Source organism: Chiroxiphia lanceolata, chromosome 1, assembly GCF_009829145.1.
Source record: "Chiroxiphia lanceolata isolate bChiLan1 chromosome 1, bChiLan1.pri, whole genome shotgun sequence".
NCBI classification, from domain to species: Eukaryota; Metazoa; Chordata; class Aves; order Passeriformes; family Pipridae; genus Chiroxiphia; species Chiroxiphia lanceolata.
In genome coordinates this window covers 126,317,807-126,342,533 of record NC_045637.1, presented here as the reverse complement: position 1 = coordinate 126,342,533, position 24,727 = coordinate 126,317,807, and the positions used below count along the sequence as shown (strand labels likewise).

Sequence of the window (24,727 nt, the reverse complement as noted above, 5' to 3'; positions counted from 1 at the left end):
CAGTCCAATTAATCTGATTTATTTTTTTTTTCTCCTGAACAGCTTTACTGAACAAAGGCATGATAATGCAAGCATGCATCCCTTCCTGATATTTATTCCCTTTCATCCATTTCAACAAGCTTCAACAAAATAGCCCTTCACATTTGCTCTAAATCTGGAAAAAGGGTTGAACAGACTCTTGTTGGTTTTGGCTGAAGGCATCATTAGCTGCCAGTTAAATTTTTTTTGCTAAAGGAAAAAGTTTCCCAAGTGGATCAAGGTAAAAGGTTTACCCAAGATTAAAAGCCTAAATTTGAAAACAGCTTTCTGTTGCCCCCAGACAGACTAAGTTCTGAAAGACTCAAAAAAGACAGCTGCTTAGGCAAAAATCACTTTTAGAATCCTATGAAATCACTGTAGAAAGACAAGAATTATTTAAAAATGATTATTTATTAAACATATTTCTTTACAAAGTACAATCAATGTTTTGCATTAAATTTTGGGGTTTGGTATTTGCCTGTATGTACACAAAAGCTTATAACAGAAAATGTGTCTTGATTTTACACATGGGACACAATATAGTTACCTTCATATTTTGATTTCTACCAACATAAGCAGTTGATAATAACTTTCAGTTTATCTGCTGGTTTTTAAACTGAATACGAAGCAACAAAATTTCTACAAAATGTCAGTATTTATCAATGTACTCAATCATGAAAAAGTAGAAATTAATAATCCTTTGGAAAGTTTCCACTGAGCATGAGTGGAACATGACATTTTTGGCAGGTTACTGGACTATCCTTATGATCCTAAAAATCACTTTTTGCAGTTATAAGATAGGAAGAATTGAAGAGCTAGGTAAGTTTAATAATACCCTATTAGCAGCAGTTGATAGTAAATGCAACATAAGGTTTGTTTTGTCTGTCATACAAGGATGTGTCCTAGCAGACACTATTGTAATGTTCTTTACTTGAACAAAAGTATCTGCATGTATTGTATGTCTTTGGAAAAACAAAACAAAGATAAAGAGACAAAAAGCCATTTATTGTCATGAGTGACTATTGCCATCAGCTAATATGAATGCATTGCTAAAAATTAGTGAAGACAGGAAAATGCTGTAAGGTAAATATATACAGAGTTAAAATACATTTCTTATCCACTAGATAGTGATTTTGTGGCACTGTGGTTTTCAGAATATAACATCTGTCGAGAGCAATGTAATTTTCAGTGCAAGCTAAAGCAAAAATACCTGCCCGCTGTCATAAACACGACAAACAAATCTGGAATGTTCAAAGTAAGTTTGTCTTCCACTTCTCCACTCTTGAGGCACCTTTAAGACATGGCACTTACTGTAAACCATCTAAAAATCGAGAAAAGCAGACACAATAAGCCTGAATTTTCCATAACAACTTTAAAAATCATTGCCAGAGTCACTTGCATAAGTAAACGATGCCTGTGTAAGGCTTGCCAGCAAAGCATCTTTCCTGAGAACGGAGCTGGGGCACTCTCTGTGTATCATAAGTGTGCGTGCTCAGAGCTGTGGTCGCTGTCGTGGCTGTCGTCGTTCGCTAGTGAGTCCCCTGTGTGCTGGAGACCAGCTGCGCCGATGCCAGAGAGCTCGGAGGGGAGCAGCGTGCCCTTTTTCACATTCACCAGTTCCTTCTCCCGGGCCGCTGCCCCTTGCTGGCCCCCTTTTACCCGCTTCCACTTCATCCGTCTGTTCTGGAACCAAACTTTTACCTTCACAGAAAAAGGACACAACAAGAAAAAAAAAAGATGGGGTCACTGAAGGTAATAATGAACTTTCTATCTGTAGCGCAGTACTTGGGGATTTTTTCTTCTTTTTTTTAATGTGCCTTTCTGGCTGTATGGTAAAAAGCTTAGCAAGCCTTCCTTGAAGATCAGGCAGTCCAGTGTTGGATAGGACGTAAACACTGCGGATATGATGATAATGACGGCAAAGGAGGAAAAGGGGTTACTGTGGGAAGACAGCTAGGCTATCTGCTGCAGACAGCTCCATGGGAAGATCTCAGAGCCCTTTACAAAACATTAAAAAGTTCAGGTAACTCTTGAAAAACATATTAATGCCATTTCTCAGGGAGAGAAACAAAGGCAAAATGTTTCCCATCGAGGGACTGTGCAAAAAAACGTGCATTTCAAGTAACAGAGTACCCTTCATAGAAGGGTAGTTACTTTGGAAAGGAACTTAACACTGAAAAGTTGGCATTGCTTTCTGTTTTGTTTCTGCAAATTGGTGGTGAGTTTCAGGTGCAGCAGTTTAAAAGCACTTTTTTTTTTTTTTAAATTTGTTGAAGTATCTGAAAGAATATTCTTAGCATTCAAACTTAAGACTTCCCTGTCTATTTCACAGATGTGTTTAAATCATTCTAGTCAACTCATCCTTGATTCTGAGACATTTAGCCATAGACCCCGGTCAGATTTTTCAGAAAACAAATATCCTCAAAGTCAGAGGGCACGACATTTATAAATTTGAATCAAAATTAGCTAATAATTTCAGATAAGAATGAAAAAGAAATTCATAGCATGGAAGATTAAAAATGTATCTGTGTTTAAGTCACATTAAACCCCAAGATTTTACTCCAGCTGAAATTCATTTCCCCTCCTCCCCTTCTCTGTATGGAAATATATGAGGGAGAAGTAAACCAAAATTATTTGCACTGCAAACCACAAGGACTTTTTTTTTTTTTCAATAGCCAAAAGAAAAGTAAAGAAATAAAAGATGTGCATAGCATCTGTTAAGTATATTAGACTGGATTAAAGACTGATTTCAGATCAACTTAAAGTATTGTCACCGAAAACAGTATGAATAGAATATTATTCAGTTTGATTCATTTAACGTTGCTGAAAAATCTTGTGCAGCTCTTCAGATTAAGGTTCCACAGAAAAATAAACAATGTCTGCAACATTTCACTTGGAAAGAAAGCAAGAAAGCTTGCAATGTTGGTATATCCTCTGCTGCGTTAAGCAGAATGTGTTTCAGAGTTCTAAAAGAAACAGCAAGGAACAGGCACAGCAGGACATATTGTACAACATGAGTAATAGAGCCACAAAAATGCTGTTTTGCTGAATCTGTCTTACACATCCAGGAAACATCACAGTGTTTAACCTTTACTATCGCTTTGAATTTTACATTAGAATTTTACTACAACTGAACTGATAGATTACGTCACTATCTTTGTGTACGTACGTGGGAAGGAAGAAAGGTATATTTATTTTTTTAATACTCTATATTCCTGCTAAAATCAAAGTGAGCTGTTAAAGCAAATCACTTGGGAACAGAGCGAAATGATTCCAGGTTAGTTAAGAGCCTTAAAACACAGCACATCTTTTCCCCTAGTCAACTCATCAGAGCCAAAGAATCTGCCTTGTAAAATAAAATGAGTGTAAATATTACTGGCTACTGTGATGTTGGAAATTATCACACTCAGGACTGCTGTCAGAAGTGTCCATGAAAACAGTGTCTTCAAAAGGGCAGCATTCTGGGAGAAGTTATGATGTTATTTTCTTTAGTTTTTTGATTGTGGGTTTGGGTTTTTTTTAACAGTGAAGTTTCCCTTGCAAAAGGCACTACTCTGCTGATGCAAGATAGTGCAGTAGATGCAACTTCAGCAATAACCTAAACATCAAAAAAAAAAAAAACATTTTGGATTCAACCCAGTACCATGGGATATTATCACATTTCTTCTGAAATAAGGGCCAAAAGAATTTTATTTGGTAAGAAACTACAGGCTTGGAGTAATTGTTAAAAGATGTGAGAAATTCTCTGGATATTTTTATGTCCTTGAACATTCACAGAATAATTGACAGCCCTGAAATCGTAAAACAAAATAATAATGTATAGATGATGATACATTTGAAGCTAAAATTTCAGTGCACAGCCTGGATGCAACCTACTTTAACTGACTGGACCAGGAGACATCCAAGCAAACAGCCTTCCAGATGCAACCAGTTTATTTTTGGATACTTGAGAAATTGAAGCTAGTACTCCTACAACCATTGTCAGAAACTATCCTGGACGGAATAGGGGTGAGCAGGATAATTACTGCCTGGTTTCTGATGCAGGTGCTCATTATTTTTCTCTCATAGACAAAGCTAAACTCTCACATCTTCTGAGTTGACATTTTTTGACAGTTTTCTACTCCAGTTTAATAAATAACTTTTGTTGTTGTTTTCCATTTTTTATTACAATATATTTTGCTTCTGCTTTTTAGAATTCCAGTCACAATAGCAGAGTTGAGAGGAGTCTGTCTCCTTGAGCGTTAAACCCAAGAGAACTGTTTGACACCAGCTTCCAGGTAATAATAAGTAGCGGATGCCAGGCTGGGGAGTACTTCTTCACTCAGATCACCTGCCCTCAGATTAGTTCATAGGATCGTGCCTCGAAGTGCCTCCACCAGGGATGAGCTGAGGTCAGTGTCTGCATATTAGTTGATATAAATGAATTAAAGGATGATGACTTCCCTTTTCAAGCATAAGTGTGAGATCCATTTACATATTCCTCGGAGTATCCAGCATGCAATGCTATGTTTGCACACGACTCACGGTCTGGGAAACATGGCATTTGAGAAAAATCAGGCTAAAAGGACTCCAGGTACCTTTGCATGCGTTCTCTTGAGTGTAGAAGAAAGGCGGGAACATTGACAATCCCACTGAATAAAATGTACTACTGACTGGCATATAGCCTTCCCATAAAGAGAAAATGGTAACAGTGTTAAAAAGAAAAAAAAAGTTAAAAAAGGCTTTTTTTGTAAATGACTAAATAAACTGCATCTTGTTTACTTAGAGAATATAAAAAAAGAAATGTCTTTATTTGGTACATCAAAGATTATTTTCAAAAGCTATAGTGATGTTTATTATTGAAAATATTATGAGTTTATTTTGATACAATTTGTTGCATTACTGTACAGCAGGACTCTGATATGAGGGAATACATTAGATATTTTTTATATATATTTCTTTATGTCCTCCATTATAAAGTACTAAAGTCCAGTTTGACCTGATCCAAAGTGTACGAATGTCAATTTGAGTTTTTCCATGCAGCTCAATAGACTCTAGATGAAGACTTTAATGCTCATGTGCTAATAATATGAGACAGGTACTTCACTTGTTATTTCCTCTAGAGATCAAATTTAGATATTGGAATTATGAACTTCCTTTGGAACTGAAGAGTCACTTATGGAGGATATAGTTGTTACTGATATGTGATCCATCTATATTTTAGTAATAGGAAGTGAATCAAACTTTGTGTTAAGTACTTCAGAGCACCGATTTATCTGGATTCATGGAAAACCATGCTTTTTAAACACAGAACTCATTTAAAATTTACAGGTATTGCACAAAACATGAATCAGAACAAAACACCCTGAGAAACAAAAAGGAAAGAGGACAAAGATAAAGGAGAGAGAATAGAATAGAACAGAATAGAGTAGAATAGAATAGAATAGAATAGAATAGAATAGAATAGAATAGAATAGAATAGAATAGAAAGATCAAGAGACACAGAAAGGAGAGCGACTGAGTAAAAGAAAAACAAAGAAATATTAAAATAAAAATAGAGAGTGAAGATAAATCCTTACTGAAGTGAACTTGAAAAACTCTTGAACTTTTTCCCAGTAAAATAACTAGCTGGTGCCATTTACAACTTTTGCAAAAAATTATATCCTTTTAAAGTAGTTTAAAGATCTACTGTGGTAAAATTAATACTATAGAATTTATGAAACTTTATATGCTATTTTTCAAGTCTATTAGCTCCAACAGGATCTGAGAGTGCTCATCACCTGCCAGAATCAGGTCCTGATTGCTTACTATTTATTAAAATAACCCTCTTCTCCACCCTCTGACTAGCACAACTTGACTGTATAGAGCAAGCATATGTATGTACAGAAAACAAAGGAAGTGGAGGGAAATGAACTATATTAAAGATGATGGTAGCATTAACAGCTGTTTCTAAATCAGCACTTATGATCCAGTCTATTGAGCACATCTGCTTATGGCACGAAAGCCCTGTTTCTTTTCCCTTAGTCAACAAGTTGTTTAGCATCTGCATCTCCACATCTGATGATTAGACTGTTACTTAAGATACGAGTAAATTATTTATTAGATTTTTCCTGATGTACAAGATAAATGTTTTTGCTGTGTCCAATTTATTTTAGGACCTACTCTGTAGTAATCACAGGAGGAGAGTCAAAACAAGGAGGTTGACATTGTTAGTGTCTACATTGCCAAATTAATTGTTATATACTTATGATAAAAGATCCTTGGTAGTCTTTAGGGCCACATGATGTGCTGTCTTTCACGTGTATCTTTAATACAACTTCCTGATGTAGACATCAGCACATCATTTTGGTTCAAAATGAGCATGTTTCCTAAACTTCTGATTTAATGCTCCTCCTTCAGCAGAGCTCTTCAATCACATTAACTTAAAGAAAAACTGACTTAAAAATTAAAGCATGACTGAATTCAAACTACCTTAGTTGCACTGTCTGCTGTCTTTCCTCCTTTAAGAAAAAAGACTTTCTCTTTAAAAAAGCTCTTCTCTGAAATGAAAGAGGCTTTCCTAAAATTAGGTTTCTAATCCAGGTTTTAGTGGCAGGAGTCCCAAACAAGATTAAAATTTCAGGCCTGATATCTCAAAAACCTTAAAAATTAGAAAGCAAAGCGACTGCCAGTTGAAACTTATTTTGCTTTAAGAGATGCATATTTCTAAGAGTCTTTGAAGTCAGTATCCTAAATTCCATGTTTTATTATAACTAAATATGTCATGAAAACCAAACCATCAAGCCTTTTAAGCATTCTGCCCTGGTCCTCCATTGTCCATTTTCTTTTTTTTTTTAATTATTTTTAAATCTGTCAATTTGCTTTCCTCTAATATGGACAAACATATGAATAGCAAGAAGTAACCCAAGTTTTCAAAATTTAAAAAAATGAGGTTTATTTCTGACCTGCTTTGGCTTTGAAAACATCCCTGTTATTTTTAGATAGTACTCTTAGGCTACCAAGTTTTAAGGAAAGTCAAACTCCTGAACTTTACAGAAATCACTGGTGTTTACAGCTGAAGCTTACTTTTTTTTGCATATATAGAGATAGTATTTTCATGGTAGTTTATTCAGCAAACTTATAAAACCAAACAGAAATGTACAACCAGAAGTTTCTTTTCCTATAAATAAATATAAGTATTGGAAAAATTAAATCTATTGATTTAAAATGTTTACAGAAATGGTAGTCATAATTATCAGTTCAATAAATAAAGATAACATGAAATTTTAAATCGATCCTGTATTTCAGTCATGCTGGATGCATGGGGGAGAGTAAGTTAAGGTAGTTTTATTAAATTAAACTAATTTTTTTTACCTGTATAATTTAAAGGAATTCCAATTTCTATTCCAAAAAAAAACTCTCTTAAATATCTTAAATATATTTTGAATATTAAAACCAGCTTAAATAAATCTGAGTATTAAATGTCTTCTTAGTTGTTATAAAATATTATCAAAATCCATAACTTCTCTTTGGAAATTAATGAGTAGTATCAGAACCTTCGATTAAAATTACTTAAGTCACCTGCTCACTGATTTAAAGAGATCTGCTCTGTGTTAAATTACAGGACTTTGCACTGAGTGTGTACAAGTTCTTTGCAGCAGCTGTTGAGAAAAAGGGGAGGTTTTGGCAGGTGCACAAAGGACAGCTGGAGCTTTTGGCACCCAGGAAGGTGTAGGAGTGAGTGAGTTCTGGTTTATCATTACATACAAGTCAGTTGAGGTTTGGGTACTGCTTAGGTGACACATTCTCCTTTCTACCTCCCACGTTTAGACAGGGATAGAATAGACATTATATTTCAGAGGACAGCAGTGATGGTAGTACTTCATTACAGTTTCAGAAGTCTTTGGGAGCACTCAGTTTACCTCCCTGCTACTCCATCCAAATAACTGCCACCTTCTCCACCAATGATCTTCAAAACTGATTTCATGATCAAGCAGTTAACCCTTCCTATTCAAAATCTCTCCAAAGTAGGTTTCACAGTTAGCATACCTTAAGCAGAAAGGGGCATACTATTGCATGTTCCTTCCTCCTACTGACTTGTTTTACATAGTCTAAGGAAATATTTTTTATAATAATTAGTCTTTCTCTTTCTGGTCAAAGGCAAAGAAAGGCAATCTGCTGCTAGAACTCCCTCTACCTTATTCTCCTGTAATATATCTTTTTAGAGTCTGCTTTCATCCAATTTTTTTACATGTGTGTAGTTCCTAAAGGGGGCTTACAAGAAGGATGGTGAGGGACTTTTGATGAGGGCATATAGTGATAGGACAAGGGAGAATGGTCTTAAGCTGAAGGAGAGTAGGTTTAGATTATCTATTAGGAAGAAATTCTTTACTGTAAGAGTGCTGAGACACTGGAACAGGTTGCCCAGAGAGATTGTGAACTCCCTGTCCCTGGAGGTGTTCAAGGCCAGAATGGATGGAGATCTGAGCAACCTGGTCTAGTGAAGGGTTCCCTGCCCATGGCAGGGGGGTTAGAACTAGATAATCTTTAAGGTCCTTTCCAAGCCAAACAATTCCATGGTTCTATGATTCTGTGATTCTAAATCTACAGAAGAAACAAATGGTGGAAAACTTAATTCTTGGGGAAGATCATCTTTAGCTAAACTTTCTTCTTCTTTGTGTAGACATTTACCTCCATAAATTGCTCGCACGTATTTTATTTCATAGTAAAAAAAAATTCTAATCTGCATCACTGTGCACCCATTTTGCACAGGTCAGCTGAATGTGAAAGTCAAAAAATTGCACGTAATCAAGACTGGCTTTCGGATGAGTATGCTGGTACTTCTTTCTGTTACTGCTTTCGTACAAAGAAAGGCAAATGACTTGAAGAGTAGAAACCAGTGAAACTAGAAAGAGATTTTACATTTTTCAATGGCCTGCATAAAAAATATGTTCTTTATTCTACATGTTCATTTTTAACCTCTAATGTCATTTGTTCCCAACAGATTTCTTCTATTTCTTAAAGTGCCCACAAATGACAAACCTTAAAAGATCCTCTCTCCTTAAACAGGTGACAGAAGAAGGTGCATCTTTCTCAACTTGAGTCTAAGAAAGGGCAAGGACAGGTAATGTCAGAGCCTCACACACCATATGAGCTGCATTTTATATTACATGGGCTGTTTGGCACATACAGAGCTTTCTCCCCACCCAGAACCTCACATGGTTTCTCTGCCGGTGTAGGGTACATTCACAACTAACAGCTTGATGCACTTGCATTTGGAAATGCTTGTTTGAATTTAATCAGTACTGCAAAAGTAAATATGCTGATTGAAGTTTTGTCATATACTTTTTAAAAAAGAATTATTGTACAAATCAAAATTATGCACAAGTTATTAAGTTTTCTAGGTGCATTCTTTTCTAAGAAAGAACAGTAACTCTTACTGCTGGTATTTATACTGCTCAAAACAAATACCTAAGTTTTATTTTATTGAGAATGTCACAGTAAATAAACAAAAAAATCCAAAGGATTTCAAGCCACATAGGTTCATTATTATAGTGTGTGTATGAAGAGTGCTTAACACATAGAAACATGGAATGAGCAGCTGCCTTTCAGAGAAGATGTGACAGTGTGACAGATCAGACAGATATGGTCAAGCCTGTCCTGTCAATTCAGTCGTATTTTGTTTGAAAGTATACAGGGGAATGATTTCACCACCTAACCTCAGAAAACTAGCTTCCTAAAGTAGGAAAACTAGTCATGCTGTGTGAGGCATGGAGAGACATTTACACTTCCAGAGGCTGTGCAGAACAAACACATGATTGCAGAATGTGGAACTCCCTGGTTTCTCACCTGGGTGACTAAAGAACGCTACTCTTACCTTAACACTCAAGTCTAAAAAATGCAGTGATTATCTTCCCTGAAGCTCTGCAATGCTGAGAAGGATTTTAATGAAGTCATTTGTGATGAAACATTCAGATAACCAGGTCTGAAGGAAACTTTTCTAATGGTAAACTTCATTTAGTATTTGTATGGTCATAAAAATGCAATGCTACAGTGGGGGTTATGGTACTATATCAAAGTATAGTTTAAATAGTAGCACTGTTTGCTTCCATTTCTGGTAGAAAAAGGCATCACAAAGCTTCTTCCTTTGTCACTCATCCCAAGTTGGTACCACATGCATGGAAGCCAAACACAAATACAAAAGCACTCTTCATTTTGACAAGATTTTGTCCTTTGTCTATGTAAAATCAGTGGCTTTAGGCCTTTTATAAATGATTGGTGGCTTCTGGGCAGATATTGGAAATTAAAGTTGAGAAGAAATAAACCTTCTCATTACCACCAGCAGAATTTAATCTGACTAGGTGGGATTTTCCATTTATGTTGGCAAACAGAAGCATATTTGGATTATTTATTCCGGTAACCTTAGCTAGCCTGCAGAACTGCAACATTACTCTTTTGATTAGCTCCATGCAAAAAGATCTTGCGAGGTGGAAAGATCTCCTACTCTTTCTATATTTGGCAGGATCAACTCCATAAAAATGTCCATTTTGCCACGCCTCTGATACCCCACTGCAGCTGCTTCCTCTCCTCATCCCACAGTGAGATATTAAAAAGTCTGCATGGAACTTTCTCCAAGTTTATCTGGATGTACAAAAAAGCCAAGAATGCGCTTGTCAAGGTTACAAATATCTAGGGAGCTAAGATAGTTTTTAGTCTAACTAGCTCTTCAAAATATAGTAAAGGCCTGCCAGCTGAAAATTATTAACTGCAGGCTGAGCTGGGATTGTGAGTGCACTCTATAGGAGATGGAGCAGGAATTATATGTACCTATATTTATGGAATGCTTACAGTAACATAATAGAGCCATCCTACCACCAGATGTGCTTATAATGCTCTCAAAGTGCACTCTTATTATCTAGGCAATTGAGGCACTTATTTCATTTCATCCTCCTGTCTTGTAACTTGGGTTTCCTTTCAAGGGAGTGATAGGATTACTTCCTTCTCCCGATCCATATGTTGTGAGGGGTTTTTTTTTCATTATTATTTTGTGAAAAGGCCTTCCATGAGCCATTTATGTTTGAACTGATCTTGTAAGTTATGTTTGAACTGATCTTGTAAGTTATTTCAAAAGTCAAATGGAGCCTTACTTTGATGACTGTAGAACACTTGAATACCCTTATACAGCTTTTTAAATATGGTCAGACGTTTTTCTCTGCAGCTTGTTTAAATGACAGAAAGGTAATTATGAAGTGCTAGTTGGTCAGTGGCTCTTTTAAGCTGCGACGTATGGTTGAAATTATCACTACAGTCAAGAGGAAGATAGAGCTTTCTTAAGATAATAGGCACCGTGATTTATCTCACATCTTGGGAAATAACTGAAAGTTGTAACTTTAGGATGACCCAACAATACTTTTCCCAGATTATTTTTTGGTTTTCTGTCTCTGAATAATATGCTTGTAATTTTCTAAAATCCTAGTGAAAACAATAATGCTAAACAAATAGCACCCCCATCAGGGGTTAGGTCTGCTCTCAAACCTATTTTCTGAGCAGATACGTTAGATCATCTAATACCCACTTCTAGTTTTTTGTCATTGTATTATCTGAAGCAAGTTTCAATTCTCTGTGTGCAAATTCAGTGTTTCATGAGAGATCAAGAAAGCTTCCAACACAAAGAGGTCTATAGCCTGTGATGAGATCAAGGCCATCACCTGTGCGTTCATTTATTTCAAAGAAAGGAACTACTACTACTTTCAAGCAAAGGAACTATAAAGTACCATTTTCTGCAATGCAGCTTTGGGTGGAAAATAGTAAAGGAAAACTGTTCCACAAATAGCAATTTTCTAAACATGCTACCTCACTGGAAAGGCCATGAGGGTAGGGAGAGGGAGTGTGCAAGGCTTTCTTTCTGTCAATATATTTTAGTTCATATTGTTGCACTTGTTTAAGGTTGGTATCAAATATGATCTATTGGGACAGCTAGTTAAAAAAAAGTAGTAACAGTAGTAAGTATGCAAATAAGTGTTGTTATCTCAATAATAATAATTCATTCTGGTAATGATGGAAAGACAGGTCCTGAATCCAAGTTCATTCTCTTAACTGGAGAGAAAAGAAATATTAGTGTCACACTACACTCACCCTGAAGTATTTTGTAAGTCGATGAAGGAATGTTGATGTAAAACAAGCATGCAAGAAGAGTCAATTCTTTTGATTTACAGCATTCAGCTTCTGAAGTCTGCCATATACCATGGAAACCCACACCCGGATCCCTGCCTATTTACACCATTTTTCCATCAAAGCAGTATAGCTGATTTAAAAGAGACATTCCTAGTTTACAACATTACTTGGCTTAGTATAATTCAGAAACTGAAACATATGTCCAGAATTTCCTTTCCATTTTCTTTTTACTTTTTTTCTTTTTGCTTTTTTTCTTTTCTTCTTCTTCTCTCAGACCATTTTACTGTGGCAAGATACCGAACTGGATTCTATCAAACTAAAAATCTTAATGCTTTCCTTTTCCTAAGCAAGGGTGGTGTTAAGCAGGAAGGCAGGAAGGAAGGCAGGAAAACAGGAAGGAAGGGAGTTATCTCTAGCAGCTCAGTTGTCACTCTGTGATAATCTGAGGAAGCAGAGAAGAATTAGATTACATACTTAGATAGACTAATGACAATTCTATAGAAATTATCACAATTATCAGCAGAATGCTTAAAACTGACATTTTGTGACAGCTAGAAAATAGCGAGTACTCTCATGACTTAAATGAATTCTCTGCACTCATGTAGCTGGGCTGCCTTTTCTCCTCCAGAGACAATATTCAATATTTAATTGTCACTTTTCAGTATGTAAAATGCTTTTAGAGTAACTATTCCTTTAGGATAGTGAAATGTCTCTTCATTTAGTTGTACTACTCGACGCGATCTTTGAAGAAAAGACTGTGGAATGTATTAGGGAGAACAGTTAAATTCCAGGCAAAATTCATCATTATAAAATATAGGGATATATATTCTGAATTCAGCTCATTGGTTCCCATTAAAGTGGCCAGCAAATCTTTTTTAAAATTTATTTCTTATTTTTCAGTTTCACACTGACTCTACCTTTGTCACTGAGACAAGAATTCACTCCTCCTCCCCTCAGCTGTCAAAATCAAGTGTGAAAATTAATCTATTTTCCTCAGATTACCTTAGGCAGTGAAATAAAAAAGGCAAAACTTTATCTATTAGTTGATACAAAATGGTGTGCTTCACAAATATAACAACCATATTTAAGTAACTGAAAATTACCCCAGTGGAACCTGGGAAATGTGGTCAAGTCAAACAAGAAATTGCTGTATTCTTTGACAAGACTGAATGGACAGCCACTCTCTACAAGCTTTCAAAAAAACCCAAAAAACTGTGGCATTTGCTTGTGTGAGTAAATGTGTCTTCATGGCTAGATTTTTGCTTACAGCAGGTGTTAATGAAACTCAAGAAAAGGGCAAACCTTCTTACATGCAGAGTTCACAAATTATCATGCTATTTGATATACCTTCCTTTGAGTATATCATCATCTTACTGATTGCGTCTAAAGCAATCCCTCAATCTAATATTGATTTCTGAAGAAAGAATGACTGTCCATCAGTGGGCAAAAAGCTTTCCATTTTAATAATAAAACTGTAGGTAGTATTTCATCAGATTTGGTGTACTTGAAGCCAGTATTCTAAACTTCTTGACTAAAACACGTTTTTTAAATGCGTATGTTGATGTAATTATTTGAAATGTGACTTCACTACCAATACAGTGTCTAGAGATGAGATCCTGAAACACTTCAGTACATGCATAATGTGGATATTTCCATTAGAAATCAATGTGACAACATGCATGATGAAATACAAGCACATGCAGAAGTGTTTCCCGGACCAGGGTTTGGTGAGCAGGAAACCAACAACAGTGATAAGAAATTCCATCATCTCCTTTGCTTTCACAGAGCAGGGTAAGATAAAGTGGTTTAAAATGCCTTTATTCCAGTTTTGCTGGTGTTCCCACTCTTGCTGCCATCTGGAAACAGGATGTTCTGAAACTCTGGATAAATGGCAACTGTAATATTTAATAGACTGAACCAAGATGCTCATATTTGTTGCATGCAGACAAATCAACTGTTTCTGTATATAGTATGTTGGACTTACCACCTCCTCAGAGACACTAGTGTGGACAGATTAGAAAAGATGTGCCCTGGTCTAACAGATATATTACTCGTGCTTTTACCTTCTATCTCTGCCTAATAGATGAAACTAATCTTGTCAGTGGTGCATATAAAAATATAAATTACTTGCATAGCAGAGAGATAATAAATGTATATAATTTTCTGAAAACATTCAATCTGATATATCAACATAACTATTAGTACAATAAACAAGAACTCTGCTGTGAGGAACTACTAACCACTGGTACATAGTGAGTGAGCATTTACAGTCCATTATTTTGCATCAATACCTGTCTTTCAGTGAGGTCAAGGTTTACTGCTATCTCATATCGTCTCAGCCTGGTCAAATAGTTATGATGAGCAAATTCTGCTTCTAGCTCTCTTATTTGCTCCTTGGTGAAAGCTGTCCTTTCCTTCCTGGGTTTACTGTTGACCTCTGTCTTGTAGTTTCCTTCTTGGGAATCTGAAAAAAAAAAGTGCAAAAATGGTTGTAATGACAAGTGTACAGCTAAATAAGAAACAAGCCTGAAGATAACAACAAGGTAAAATTAAATTCTTCAAACTTTCTTCTCACAGAAACACACTCTTGCTTTCATTCCTATGGATTCTTTGCTGTAAATCAGGAAAGCAGCAGTAATCTGGCAGACGTGAGCTGCTGCTTCCATTCACACACGTCAAACTTTAGCTTAAAATCCTGCAGTGTTTAATTTTCTAACAATTCTCTGTAGAATTTCTGCAAAGCTTCAATTGTTTCCCACTTCTGGCAACTCTCAGTGCATCCAACCGGTACAGGATGTGTATCATTTGATTAGTGTTTTAATGAGTAATACTTCAAGAATCTCTCTCCTATCATTTTGCTAATACCTTAAGCCAAAGCTCTGTTTTAAAGCATACACTTTAGGGTTTAGTCCAATAAAACTTTCAGGGAAAGCTAACAGACAAAGCATAGGAAATTGAACACACATCAAAAAGAAACTGGTGAGCATGTCCATGGGATCTTCTCCTGCTTATGCTATGGTACAGGCTAAGAACTTTTTGCCACTGCTAGTATCAGTATAGGAAATTTGCTACCACTTGAGCTACCTAATCTGAGGAGCTCTGCCGAAAGTTTCATTATCACGCTCATGATTCCTTTTACTCTCAGAAACAGGTACATTTGGTCCTAGCCCAAACTACTGAACTCACTAACTCAGTGACAGTCATTCTGTTGCTGTCAGCAAAACCTGTTTAAATAAATGAAAAGAGTTCAAACTGGAAAAAAAAAAAAAAAGGAGAGAGTGGAAGTCAAAAAAAAAAAATGAAAGAAAAAAAAAGGACCAGACATTTGTAAGTCTGGGTATGATACAATACCTATAAATCCAAAATTAGCAGGAGAGCAGTAGGAGTATCATTAGTCAAATTCTGGCCTCACAAACCATCTTAAAAATGTCACAGATTAATTCACACTTCGACTGCTGATTTAAATAGAAACGTGCATCAACATCCAAATGACCTGGCCCGCGAGAAATCCCTCCCTGGGACTCTGTGTCAGATGAATCATCGGCATGCCTGAGACTGTCCAACTGGCTAGTGAGTCTGGTTTCAAATCTCCATTTTATAAAGGTGTAAAAATGTTTTCAGTTTTTGTCAGTCACTCTGTTGCTTGGAAAGAAACTTTGGTGTTGATTTTTTTTTTTTAATGAGAACTGTTGATACTTGACTCAGTGCTATAGTCATTAATTTAAAATGTTTTAAAGCTAATGGCTTCAGGTTACCAAACCTCTTTACTTTTGCTGACATGGAACACAGAACTTTGCTTCAAATGTGCAGTGTACTGCTGGCTGTATCACTGAGGGTATCCACTGAATTGCTGAGTGAATCTGGGAGCTGTTCAACCAGAACTGGAGTAGGGATTTCCTAGGATGGGACCCCATTAGGTGGCAGACCCATTGACTACAGTGGAGGGCCAAGGTCTATTATCCAAACTCTACCCAGAAAATTTGACAGATCAAACCCATCTTAAACCTAGAAATTCACATTTCTTCCTTTATACTAGTTGGCAGACTAGAGTCACTGTAACTTCTCTCCACATTTTCCTCTTGCACAAACATGCACATTGCTTTTATTCCTTCAAATTTTCTTGTCTTGCCACCTCCTTATAAGATCCAAATACTATTTAGATCACTTGTATATCAGCATTCCAATAAATCAATGAAGAGAGATACCTATATCGTTACTCTTAGTATCTGGGGTTACCATTCTTATACCACCAGCTGTGTTTTGTATATGTTTGAAAGCAGGCGGTGTGCGTAGTCCTTATCTGCAGCATGACACAGAAATGTATTTTATGCAAGTCATTGTTAAAGTCCTCTTGTAACTGTCTTGGTCTATGTCTGTGTGAGGCCATGAGCCAAGAAGCCTTCCCATGTCAGTACTTGCTGTAAGAAAGACCCATGGCTCACTGGTTTTCAAACTATAGCTTGTGATCTTAAATAAAAATAATGTACCTATAGATGACCATGATACCGTATTGAAAATTAAATACTAGAAATGAAGACATAAGGCTGGATACGATACAGAAAGAGGGGTCTTGAGTGTAAAGCCTTAGTAGCTACTGCTGTTGTGCATATTCAAAGGGAAAAACTTCAAGAGTATCTATCCAAACATCTCCCAGGAGGTTACTGACCTCTGTAAAGGAGTGAGACTTGTAACACGAGCAATTTTTCTGCAGGATGGTTCCATGAGGAAAACAGATTTGCTGTACAGTCAGTAAAACCTTATATTTTTTCATAACAGTCAGAGCAAATGATTCCCAATTTACAAATGTGATTAGCATCTAAGTTACAGGTTCTTGGGATACTGGAAAGGGAAGGGATACTAGGATAAGGAAAGGGAAATATAACGGCATGAGTAGCATATGTCTTTCATCTTTGTGAACACACAGGATTCAGAACTGCTATCAGTTAGCCCACACAGATCCTGTGCAAATATAAGCGTTCTTGGACAGCTGGTCATTTAGACATTTCTGCCATTGTTCAATACTACCTTCAAGTCAGTGCTGGATTCTAAGTGCCTGACAGCCACAGTTTTGTTAGTAGTAAGATTCCAGACTGATGCAGTGGCAAAGTTGCGGGTTTTTATTTATTTTTTGAGAATATCATTAAATGAATTTGTAATAGTTGAGATATTCTGAAAAAAAAAAAAAAAAAAAAAAAACCAACCCACAAGGTATATACAAACATTGCTAAAAGCAGAAGTTAGAGAAATAGGCAGAAACCTGGCACAGGTACACAGAAAGCTGACTCCATCTCAATACTGAAGGTAATGCAACAGAGCAACTGGAATCCTAGGAAATCTGTTTCAAAGATATGGCCAGCAAGACAATGGTGTTTTGTTCAATGCAGTTGAGATATTGAAAATATATCTAAAAGGAGATTTAGATGGATACCAGTTGGGTGAACACGAGTTATGAACTCTTGGTGTCATCTGACTTTCTCTTTACAGTGTTGCTGTGGTTCACATACAGGTTGCCTTTTAATGTCCTATTGATGTCGTACTGCTTGGAAGAGTAATTTTAGCATTTTTGGTTGTTTTAATTTCCAAAGCGATAAATTCAGGTTTACTGATTGTTTCTTTTTAACAGTCTCTACAGAGCCAGGATTGGGAACTCCCATCTCTTTCTGACCTTCAGGACTCTGTTCATATCGCTGGACTGGCTTCTCTTTGGTGGAAAATGGGTGGGAGACTTGGAAGAGATCCTTGGCAGAACTCGTTAGCTTACATCTGTTTTGCAGCTGTTGCAACTAAGACAAGAAAAAGGTCCCAAGAACCTTAGTTTTCTTCTACTGGCTACATCTTATGCCAAGTAGTAGGTGTAGAGGCAGAGAACAAAGCGTAGGGGGATCTAAGTTAGACTACTTTCCTCTCAAAAGGCACACGTAAAATACATACAGATGGTACAAACCACTTGATGAAAAATACAGTAATCTATATTGTCTGTCTTCCGCCTTCTCCCAGACAAATTCTGGCACACTTTCAGAACATGTAGCCTACATGCAGGTATTTGTATCTTATCAGTCTCTCTTTTGGAAACCTTTGTTCTTTGGATGTCAAGTAATGTAGGCAGTTAAACACTGATTTGAGGGATGCAGATCATACCTCTTCCTTAGAACTGTTTTTATCACTTTTCAAAAACTTGAGGCAGCATCTTTAATATCCCTTATTAAATACTTGTTGGTAACTGATGTAGAGGGTACCATTTGCAAAAACATTCAAAGGTATGAATGGCTGTTCTACAAATCTTGGAAAGACTCAGATTTTTCTTGAGTTTAATAATAGCTCAAAATTTATTAAAAAAAAAAATTTACTAATCACACTATTCTTTAACCTCAAAAGTTACTGCTACTTTACTCTAAGGAAAGGATTGTTCTTAATCCCAAAATTTGTATTGTCCCACCAGAGTTCCTATTTCCTTCTCTCTACATCAACAGATGAAGCATGCCAAGCAAACTCCTATGTGCAGAATATGAAAAGTGATCATTTTGGTGTTTTTCCTTGTTATGTATGCCTAGGAAAAAAAAAGACAGGTCACTGAACATGGAAAAGAGACTGGTTGGGATATCCATGGTATAAATATCTGCTACTAACCAGGCATGGTCATAGTCAAAGGCAAAATGTGCAAGAAGCATTTGCTACTTTTGTTGGATTAGTTCAATAGCTGACATACCTTTATTTCTCAGACAGAAATGAACATTCAGTTAATACCTGCAATGTAAAATCTCAGAAAAAAATTTTCAAAAATAAGTCAGATTGCTAGTGTTCTTTTGGCAGTTACAGATGGTTTTCAGATCCTGACATCCATATTGGGAGTGAGTAGTGACAGTAACCACTTATAATTTGTGACAAAAAGGCCATCATAATTTCACCCCTAGAATTGTTGTTCAGTATTCAGGTTTTACACTTTTGCTAACAGCTTGCAATGCTTATTCTCAAAAACCCCTACCAGGAGCAAACTATTTCCCTGTAAATTTATAGTGAAGTTGGATAAATTAAATGTTCTTAATTGCATACCTTCCTATAAATGATGTTTGAGAGTTTGCAGAGAACTACTACACAGGTGTTATTATATATACTTCAAAATGAAACAATCTGTACAAAGTAATCAATGCAAAAATCTTATTACTTCTGAGTAGTTTGTAGTGAAAGAATATTTCTTTCAAACTTAAATCCTCTACATTTGTCTGAATCACTAAAATGTACACAAAAGTTTCTAAATAGTGATAGAACACAAGGATGATACAGGATTCAGTGCAAATGCTTGCTTGTTGTTTGGTTTTTTTCTTTGCAGATATTAGCAATATGAACTTAGGAAGAAGTATGTTAGTATCAGGACAATAATTAGCAAAATAACACTAACCTGAAATACACATATGAAGAAAATATGCAACTCTGTATTATTACACTTGGAAAGGAATATTATAGAAAGGACTACTATATTTTTAATAGTCAGAAGTACATACTGGTATACTGCTAAATTGCCTAATCTCATTGTTTCTGATGCTTTATAGTTAATTATATTTTCTGACACAATGAAATCCTTCACTGAGGGACAAGCAAGGAGCTGGCGTAAAGGCCCCCATATGGTTCCTATTTTTTTGCCAGAAACTACATGTGAGAGCAACATTTACCCAGAAATAGTCACTTTCAGACATTTTTGACATTTAACACAGAATACAATGAAGTTTTTCTATTATTTTTTTTTCTAAATTTTCAATTCGAAGTTGCTCAGCATTAGTATGTAAGCTTACCCTGTGTCCAAAACCCTTTACTTTGCAGGATCTTAATTTGAATCCTTACTCCCTACTGTTGAGTATAATCTTTGTTAAAAAAAAAAAGTTAAGTCTACATAGCTATGTTTACTTTGATATGTCTACTCTTATTTGCATCAGTTGTGACTATGCAGCCAAATGCTGCATACTTAATTAATCTATTTTTGTTCCATAATTTTCCTTCTCTTTACAGTCATTTCAATAATGTTCTTACAAAATTTTGCCTAGTTAAAAAGTATACTTTCAAATTACTGAACACATTCAGTCTGAGTGCCTCTTTTGATGATGTCATTAAAAGTATTTCTGTAATTCACTAAATGTATTTAGAGCATCCTTTCTGAAAATTGGAACCAACAGCATCATCACTTCCATAATTCACAACTCTGCATGTGCAAATAGGCAAAGCTGCACAGTAGCACAAGTACGATGTCAAAAATTACACGAATCCTTCTTTTCAGTCTAATGAAAGCGAACTTTTGTTTGCTTATTGAGTTAATGCTTTCTAACAGTCTGTGACAATTAACAATTTAAAACAGCCTTATATCCACACCCAATAAAAACACTGAACTGGCACAGCAAAACCTGTGAGTATTCTGAAACACACTATATATCGTTCTAAACCATTACCTACTAGTTGTTGCTGCCAACATTTTGTTATTACTGCCTCCTGAAAGTACAAGTCTAGGAATTATACTGCGGTATCGGAACCACTGATTCATAATACTGTAATAGCTAATGTTGCAGGTTCTTGAAGATACCTCTGCTCTTTCTACCATCTCATCAAATCGATCCAACTATGTGGTATGTACATGTCATTTCTTCGTCAAATCATGCAAATATGGAAGACAACATATATATTCTCTCATATGAGTAATTATCATAGCAAGTAGATCTTCCTGTGGCAGACACCACTCTTTGTCCCAAATGTGTGTATAATTACAGCTTATGATAGGAAAGGAGACACAAGATTTCCCTGGAAGAAACTTTACAGGCTGCATTTTAACACGACTTTGTCTACTGGGATTGCCAATTCCCATTTGGACTTCGGTAGATACATCTCTTACATGCAGCATCAGTTAACACGTACTGGTCTTTTGCCTATTTACCAAACGATTTTTATAATTTGCTTTCCTGTAGAAGAGCTTCATTAAATGAAGTTTAGACCTGCTGGACCATCTCTCCACAGATTAGAGGTGATTAGAGTTAGCCTATAAAATTAAACCAAAAGATTTTCCATGCAGAAGTCTCTTAGAAAAAAGACCTCCAAGTGAAGAAAAAAATAGTTGAGATAGAAGATTATATAACTTCTCTTTTTTGAGTCTCATCTCCTAGACATCTCCCACAGAGGCTCTTTCTGACTCGAAGCCGAATATAAATGAAGAGTGACCAAACCTACCCCAAACACTGTGCATGCCTCAGTCATCATCATCCAGCTGATAAAAACTCTTCCCTGGAAAGCAGCTGTATCAGAACTCCAAGGAGGCATTAAATATTCCTTTTGACCCTACTTCATTGTATAAAAATTCTTGGGAAAATAGATCTTTTCTGCAAAGATGGTACTTGAAAGATCTAAAGCACTGAAACTGTAGGGAAGTGGTTGCTTGAGAAAAGCAAAGAGTGTAAGACACACAGAACTTAGTTAATCATCTCTCAACAAGTCTTATCTCCCTAAAATGATGGGTTGTAGTTTTTCATTTTAGCTTGGTAAATCAGGGAGACCCTTGTCCTGCTGAAAATACTAGGTAGTTTTCTGGAACTCAGGTTTAACAAAAGGCCATATTTAATTCACATCAAAAAAAGATACCTAAAATACTTAAGTGATAAAGAATGCACTCTGTACTATTTAATCCTTTGGCAAGTAAGCTTTTTGAGGACATGCTTTCTCACAAGTATATGTAGATCTGCCTCTTTGTCGTAGTTAAAATATACTTGTGGTTGCTCCACTTTAAATGACATAAAATGCTATATATTTAGCTTAAGACAAATGGAGATTTAGCCAGTAAAAATGGAGATGTGGCTAAGGAATGGAAAAAGTATGTTGCAGTGGCTTGCTGCTAAGAAAAATCACCAGTAATATACCAAAATATAACAGTATGTTTCCTGCATGTGCTACCTAGAATTTATATACCAGGAAAATAGTTGGGGTTTTTTTTCTGTAAAGACAGGATGCCATTGTTAATGTATTAGAATCCAAATTACAGTGGGGATGGGAACATATGTCAAGCAATACATTTTACAAACCTTTTTTATATCTTCAATTCTTTATAGAAATGGCCATTAGTTTTATGTGCTTTTACAGTTACATTCAAAGTCTCTAGTACTTAAGCAGCATTAAATTCCAATGCAAGACTACCCATGTTTGCTTCCCAAATGGCAGTCGGCCCTTGCTAATAACTCTGTTGCTTAGAAAGTGCAGACTTTGTGGATATTATTCTTTGAATCAGTGAGTAAAACACTTTAAATGTAGTTACTTGGTTACTGAATGTAAAAATGTCAATTATTTAATTTTCAGATATCACTAAATCAAATCTTCATTGTGAATTTCCAAATATCCTTCTAATAAACAATTGCTATGTTTTATCCATATAGTCTTCAATTTTTTTACACAGTCACATTATCCATAGTTTGCAGAAATCAAGGTGTAATTTGATTACAGACTCCACCAAGTGTACAGCCTAAAGCTCTTTCTTCCATAGTTGATGTGCTACATATAGATAGTGCCATTGCCTCCACTCCTCAGACACAAGGCGTTACATTAGAAAAAAGTAAAAGCCAGAATCTGTAGTTATTCTTGTAGATCACTGTGCTAAAATAGGTACCTTCACTAGAGCAAATGACCCAGAAAAGAGTGTGCCATCTGAGCCAGTTTCTTAGCATAGGCCAAGTTCTTCCCCAAATTACAGTGAGAAAGCTGGATGAGTTCAAGCATTTCAGTGGAATCTCTTCTCAATCACAAGGGTGTTAAGAGCTAATTTTGATCCCATTATAAGTACTGGCTTACTTTCTCTATGATCATGAGAAGTCTTGAGTTAAATAAAGAAAAGTATTTTCTTAGGCTCTCACATACATGTTTTCTCAAAATGTACAGGAGAAACTTACAGTCAAAATCTTGCTGACTTTTAAGTTTGCTTTTTAAAAAAAAAAATTATTGCAATTGCATAAGCTCCTGTCTGAACAAAAAAATAAATAGTTTGCACATAAGCCAAAGAATCAAGGATTTTAGTTTTCCATACTAAGCAATAAAAGTTGAAACACTTTATAGAAGTTTAATACAGTTGGAGTTTCTTTAGGGTTCCATATTGCCTAACTCACCCAAGCTTCAGGATAAAGTTACACAAAGGAAAATATAAATGGGTACCAAGAATTCAACTTTTAACTCTTTCTAAGAATTATTTTGTTGCTACAGGAAACAGGAAGCCATTTCACAGTGGCATTTTTCAATGTAATTCTTCCACGTGTGTTACACCGGCTAATTTTTTTTCCCATTCATCATGGAACAGATTTCTTTGGAACCTCTTAATGATGTAGTGAAAATTTTATATATGTTGAACATATGACAGAAAAAAAACCAGTGTCTGGAGGAAACCTAACATCCAATATTACTGTTTAATCCTATGTTAGTGTGCCTTTCTCCCTTTTTTTTTTTTTTAATTCAGTCTACCTCAAATGTTTTCACTCTTTCTAAAACCTGTCCTCTTTAAACACCCATAACTGGCCTCTAAAGTGTATGTAGCACCTTGCAGAACTGCAGAATCACAAATCACCTTCCGTTTCACAGTTGTGATGAATGTTGCAGTCCCCACAAGCAATTCCATGTGGTCATTCACTACCTTAGTGGCTGCCCCTGTTGGACATGGCTCAGCTAGTGTGGCATTACAGCTTTCAGTGTGAGGCACAAATGTAATCCCTGTCTGGGTCTTTAAGAAATACAGATTTCTGTGCAAATGCATTGACCTGCATATGTTTTAGTGACATATTTTGTAAATCTTATTATCCCTCAGAAAGCATTAAAATGAGCCCAGCTGTGCTCATAACATACCTTAGTAGATATCCAGACCTTTTCTTAAGAACAGAAAAACACACACACGCACATTCTCATACCCAACAGGGTTGCTGTTCTGAGTGTATTCTACTATTTCATTCACAGTTTACTTTACAACATTGTGCTGAAGTATAACACTAACTATAAAATGGAAAAACAGTGAAAAGTACTTTCCCACATACAATTATATGGAAATACCTGTCTTTCAAGGGAAACCAAAATAAAAAAGGTTGTAAAACAAAATTTTTCAGATGTTTAAACTGTTTATGCCATTGGCTTTCAGACCAACCCTCAAAGTTTCATTTTTCACTTAAAACGATTACTGTCTGTTAATACTAGATAGAAAACCTCCTAATGACTGCTTTTGAAGCTCTAACTATCAGCTGGTTTTGACTTACAGGTTCCCCTACTTAGCAGCATGCCACATTTTCCTTTCTTTGTGTTTTCTCAAATAATTATTGTAAATGGCAGAATCAACTAAAAACACCCAAAGGATTTGTCATGTTTGAAGCTAACACAATTTCCTTTTTGAACTATAGTACAATTGTTAAAGGATGGAAAAATACATAATTAAACAGAAAATCCAAAATAGTTCTCTGAATAGTGTAATTGGTAAAGGAAATAAATCTCTAAAAGAAATAAAATCTAGCTAATAATGCATGTTTAATTTTCTGCTAAATCTATTTTACTATTAATTTTACAGTCTGGGAGGGTGTTTTGATGACTA

General features: G+C 35.8%; 1 protein-coding gene across 1 annotated transcript in view; it reads right to left on the bottom strand.

Annotated features, from left to right (window-relative positions):
* Positions 1-417: 417 nt before the first annotated feature.
* The window catches only part of MEOX2 (mesenchyme homeobox 2), a 54,427-nt gene continuing 30,117 nt past the window's right edge, over positions 418-24,727 (bottom strand). Inside the window, exons 2-3 of the mRNA XM_032709554.1 lie at positions 14,442-14,614; positions 418-1,719 (exon numbers count right to left, since the gene is read on the bottom strand). Coding sequence (XP_032565445.1) covers positions 1,495-1,719; positions 14,442-14,614 — 398 coding nt within the window. The 3' untranslated portion in view covers positions 418-1,494. The remainder of the gene's footprint in view (positions 1,720-14,441; positions 14,615-24,727) is intronic.